Source organism: Anarrhichthys ocellatus, unplaced genomic scaffold (assembly GCF_004355925.1).
Source record: "Anarrhichthys ocellatus isolate YVR2014 unplaced genomic scaffold, GSC_Weel_1.0 scaffold16, whole genome shotgun sequence".
In the NCBI taxonomy this organism is placed as follows: domain Eukaryota; kingdom Metazoa; phylum Chordata; class Actinopteri; order Perciformes; family Anarhichadidae; genus Anarrhichthys; species Anarrhichthys ocellatus.
Window position 1 is genome coordinate 3,350,964 of NW_022280046.1, and position 5,795 is coordinate 3,356,758.

Here is a 5,795-nt window from a genome sequence, read left to right on the forward strand (position 1 = left end):
CTCTCTCTCTCTCTCTCTCTCTCTCTCTCTCTCTCTCTCTCTCTCTCCTCCCCCCCCCCGGCAGACACACACACACAAGGAAGCAGCTGGCTTAGCATAGCAGTACCCCAGTGTATTGTGGGGTCAGCAGGCTGTTTAAGTGTGAACTGTGAACCCAGTGTGCCTCTATCACAGCTGAGCTGCTGACTGGCTCATACCCCATGCCATTTTTCAGAGGAACTTCTTTTTTTTTTTTGTGTGCGTGTGACTCCCACACATTATAGGATAATGTTTTTCTACGATGTTTTTTCCCTTTTTTATTTGTGGCACAGATAGCATCCTTACACAGTGGTACAGAAGAAGAGTAGGGCTGCTGCACAGCGAGCCCGCCTCTGTCCAAAGGTGGCAATCCGCTGCTCAGTGCTTCCTCTTTATTTGACAAACACGAGAGTGCCCAAAATGTGGACCTATGTATTAATATGTTTGGGTTCTTGCTTTTGATTCATATAGTTAATTGACTATAAGATGCTGAGCTGTGCTGTCCAAACATCTATGAAACAGACAAGCACACTCAAACACACACACACACACACCACTGTGTGTCCTTCGTCCCTGTTAAATCCTCGAGCTGCTTGCATCGAAATGAAGGCTCCCTTGTGTAAGGCTACTAGCGGGAGGATGCAGCTAGTTGAGCAAGAGGAGGAGGGGGGGGTAAAAGAACGAGGGAGGAAGGAATGATGAGGCAGAGCAGTGGAGGTTAAGGTGGAGAAGAAGAAAGTGAGGGTGGAGAGGGAGGGTAAAAGGGTAGCAGAGCAGCAGGTAGAGTGAGAGGAGAGATGGGGAGGATGTGAATGTCTCTTTTGGTGAGTGAGTGAAAGAAATAGAAACAAAAAGAATGGAGAGGCCCAACCACCCAACCGACCGAAAAAACAAAAGTAGAAGGAGAGAGGGAGAGGAAGGGAACATAGGAAGAATAGAAGAATAATCCCTTTCTCTCCATCTGACAGCTTCTTCCTTTACGGCTGTCACGGGGATGATGGTTGGACTGGCCGCTGCCTTGGCAACACACTCTCCTGGTGGTAACTCAATGCCAGGGCAGTGGGCCTAGGAACCAGGAAGCACGCCTCAACAACATAAACAAAGTCTTAACTCCACCGCGGCTAGGCTAAATGGCTGTTCTCTAACAGATTTGTTTAGCTTGTTGCGGTTACAAGAAAACACACACACACACACACACTTCGATCCATCCTTGAAACATATCTTTATGTCGGTCTGTTTCTGCAGATGAAAGTCTTCTTCTTATCTCATTTCTCCTTGTTTTCTCCCCCACTCTCTCCTTGGCGAGGAACAGTGTTAATCCTCCAATGTCGTTGGATGTTTTCTATCTAATGTGTGTGTGTGTGTGTGTGTGTGTGTGTGTGTACATTTGCAGGAGTGGAAACGAGGAGAAGCTAATGGCCTTGCTCACCCCCCTCAACGTCAACTGCCACGCCAGCGACGGCCGCAAGGTAAGAGGAAAGAGTACGCAAAAAAAAAAAAAGCACTACATAGAGTTCACACAGAGATATGTGTCTCGCATATTATAGGGTTTTTTGTTTTTATTCATGTGCAGTAATCACAAAAGAAGTGAAAAAAAAGATGAATGTGTTTTCCTGGGCACCACAAACGCTCTGATGTTACGCTTTGTCTTATTAATATTCAAAGCTTTGAGTTTAATGAAAGTAAAAACAAACTAAAGCAAAGTTTTTAGAGTCGGTCTCTTGTGTACGTCGCCTCTGTGTTACGCGTATATAATCTATTTCTAATTAGCTATATGTTGACAAGAACCACAAATGTGAGTTTAACAGCCAGCTAGTGGTGCACTTGGGAGTTATTAGATTGCAGAGTGTAGAGTGAGACTTAGTGCCGTATTACACCTTGTCCGCTTGATTAAAAAGTTTTGTGACCGTGGCCTCCGCTCATGCGTCCCCCGGGGGAGTCCCGAGTCTCAGGCTGAGCTCCGCCTGGTCACAGCAGCACGTCTGGCTCATTGTGACTAATTAGGCCCCGGGATGAGTAAGTGCATATCCCACAGTCCCCCATACCGCTCTCTCCAAACCTGACATAAGCGAAGACTGCTGCCGACTAGACCTGCAATGATTAGTCGACTAATAAGAATAAACACAAACGAATTTTCACTTTTCATGCAAAAAATGGCAGAAAATAATGTTTTCAGTCCCTCAAATATGGAAATGTCCTGATTTTGTCTGTTTCATATCATGTTAAAGGGAATATCTTTGGTGTTTGGACCGACAAAACCAGACATTTAAAGACATCACCTGGGACGGGGTGGACATTGCTGTTATCTATTGGTCGGTAAAGCAGAGCCCCTATATTTTATAGGTTGCTATGACAACTGCTGGTAACAGCAGGGAGCCAAAGGGAGCTTTTTACTCCGTACCTTCGGTAACCGTCATATAAATGCAGTCACAGCCTTGAAGATGCTCTTTCCTATAATTATGGGTACTTGAGTGTCGTTGATGGTGCTCAGCTGCTGCTTGTAGCCATCGTATCTCCGGCACACCCATAATTGTGAGGGAACATCCTCCAGGCTATTATCTGTGCAGGTGGCCTGCTGGGGATGTGAAACCCCAACGTGTTGTTTGAAACTCTCTGGAGATGCAGGGGGTTTCACACCTTGAAGCGTAATGGTTCATTAGTGGATGAATGCAGCCTAAAAGCTGTACTCCTGAACAATCCGGACGTGTAATACTCTTTAATTGCTCCGACTGGAAGCGGTCATGCACAGGAGATGGAATATATTTCCATGGCAGTGCGGATTTATTCAATTTTTTTGAATTAATTTCACTTACGGGGTTGATGGGGGGGGGGGGGGGGGGATTTATATTCCCACTGCTAACAGAAATTATTCAGTGAGTTTAGCGCTATAGCTTTATGTATTAGGTGAAAGTGAGTGGCAACCAGAACTTTCCCACTTGTCATTCTCGTCCTTTCACTAAATCCACGAATGGAAATCAGTCTGCTGGTAAATATGAGTGAGCAGCCATCAACAGCTTTTATTTAGATTCAGCTCAGACTTAGTTTGACCTTTTTTTTCTTCTATTTTTTTTTTAAGGTAGGGTTCAAATAAAAAGCCTGTTTTGGTCTCTTGATTAGTTTTAAGTATGATGATATTGGGCATCTTTCATTGTGTGACGAGTGTAAACGGCAGTCGGAAATGATTTAGCGCTGACAAAGAAGCAATCTAGACAATGTCTTCTGACAAAGACATAAGTACCACACCATTATATTCAAACATAATAGCTAGCTATTATGAAACTTAATAGGAAGTGATTTAGAGTGGGACAGAATAGCTTGACTCAATAACAATTTTGCAGATTAAATGCAGGCAAACATGCTAAATATGACACTGTGGGCCGGCACATCAAGCAACACTCAGACACACGGAGACAAATTGTTAAGACGACACTCATGATAATCATGGACTAATAACAGAGCGTGGCAGAATCCTAATGATTGGTAATAATGACGCTTCTCTTTAAATTGGGAAAGAGCCCCCCCCGCCCCTTTCTTCGTCTCTCCTTCATTTTAATTAGAAGTGGCACAGGCTCTCCGTCTCCCCTCTTCAACCATGCAGTCGCATACAAACACACAAATCTGAAGCATAAATGTTGATTGCAAATGCCTCTTGGCTGAATTCAAAAAAGCTCAGCTTGTACACACATACACACCCACACACACACACACACACACACACACAGGGCACACATGAGAAGAGAGAGAAGAGGAGAGCCAAGAAGATGGAGAGAGATGCTGTGTGACCAAAAGTACGTGGACACCACTGTACTGCACTGTAGTTTTGTTCTGGAAGGGTTTGGGTTTGGCCCCTGAGTTCCAGTTAAGGGAGCCCATTAATGTTGAAGCAGAAAATACTATTTCAGACAATAGTGTGGCAACAGTTTGGGGAAGGTGCTGTTCCTGTTTCAGCGTGATAATAAGGCCTTCGTGCACAGAGCAAGGTCCAATTTAAGAGATGGATTTTCCTAGTTCGGTGCAAGAGAACTTGAGTTTTGAGTGGAGGCTGTTATGGTAGAATATCAGTCCGCATGTCTGTGGAACCAGGTGTTGGACACATATGGGTGCATCTAGCCGTTGTCTGGAAAACAGTTTTTCCCTCCACACTAGTGAGAGCTTTTTGTTCTTATTGCACTGCACTATATATTATTACAGAATACACTACAGGCAACAGCAGTATAACTGTGTGTGTGTGTGTGTGTGTGTGTGTGTGTGTGTGTGTGTGTGTGTGTGTGTGAGCACTTGATGATTGAGGGCCCATCAGAGTGGGATATTATTAACACAGCTGAGTGGAGAGCGTTATCACGCTGCCTCTATTGAAACCTACCACTTACTCCCACGCACACACACACACACACACACTTACACACACTTGCTCCTGCAGACATTGCTGCCTCAGGAAAAAAAGTCTGTGCTTTCTGACTACCCATTGCACAAATACGTACATACACACACACACACCCAGTCTCTTTTGTTTTTTCTCTTCCTGCCTCACTGACATTATGCTTCCAGCACCTCCAACCTCCGACTGACTGTCAGTTTTTCAGGGAATATATTTCATGTTGTGGACTCTGTTGATCTCCTCGTGTTGTGAATGTGTGTGTTTGCCTTTGTGTTTGTGTGCTTTTCGTGAATATTGTGAATTTTGGATCGGTATCTTATCAGTGAGAATCATCACACCCACCAGCGTCCTAGCTGGCACGGATTTCAAAGACACAGGCATGAAGAGCATGACCAAGATTCAGAGAGAGGGAGAGGAAAGAGAAGAGAAAAGACTTTCATTGAAGCCTTGTTTAAATGTTGATTATAGGAGCTTATCCTGCTGAGACTGTTTACCATCCCTCATATGTCTCCCAAAAAGTCAACTTTTCAGGAATAGAGCCCAGTGGATATTTGACTTTCAGAAATCTGTTTACGTGACGGCAATGTTACGAGGAAAAGCTGAGCTTTTTACACTGCAATCGAGTGTAAATGTCTTTTTATTTCGTTGCTGACATCTCCGCATCGGTAAAACAATGCGCCAGCACGCCTGGAAACTCTCCCGCGGATCAGAGGCGAGGCCGCCGCGGCTCTCGTCTCGCTGAAGTTCGCTAATGTTTACACATCCGGACGATCACAACACAGGCTCGTAGGAATGGTGTGTGTGTCTAAACCTGACGCCCTGTCTGAAACAAATAAATAGAAATATCCAGAAGCATTTCAGATCAGCAGTTTTAATAAACTTGTGTCAGTGACACATTTAACCTCTCGCTTTCTCGCAGGCCCGTGGCATGTTGTTGTTCGAGGGAGATGTATGCAGCTGCAGCTCTTTGGTGCAAAGGTAGTTTATCAGGTATAATCACAAGAAAGTTTAGTTGCGATTCATAATTGGATTATCTTTTCAGACGGAGTTCTTCTCACTGAAGATAAATTGTCCTGCAGGGTTGGTTAATTTGTTAGTTCTTCCTGGGCCAGGAGGTTTGACTTTACATTAATACGTATGTTTTGTTCATGAAAATTCCCCTTTTGCCTGATTTAAAACGATAAAAAATATGATTAGGTCATGTCCCTTTCTGTTGCTTTCGAGTGTTGTGTTGTTGTTTTTCTGAAGTTACTTTCTGAGCTGCTCAGCTTTAAACTTTTCCGCGGAGCCCACAGCTCCTTGGAAAAGTCAGTGTTTATAGCTGAGAGGCTGAGCAGGTAGACCGCTGATGGGTGTGTGTGTGTGTGTGTGTGTGTGTGTGTGTGTGTGTGTGTGTGTG

At 44.4% G+C, this 5,795-nt stretch overlaps 1 protein-coding gene across 3 annotated transcripts in view; it reads left to right on the forward strand.

The window, feature by feature from the left end:
- LOC116388219 (poly [ADP-ribose] polymerase tankyrase-1-like) overlaps positions 1-5,795 on the forward strand; it is a 58,994-nt gene that overhangs the window by 24,491 nt on the left and 28,708 nt on the right. For all 3 annotated transcript variants that reach the window (XM_031855904.1, XM_031855905.1, XM_031855906.1), the window contains exon 6: positions 1,412-1,487. In XM_031855904.1, the coding sequence (XP_031711764.1) occupies positions 1,412-1,487 (76 nt within the window). The remainder of the gene's footprint in view (positions 1-1,411; positions 1,488-5,795) is intronic.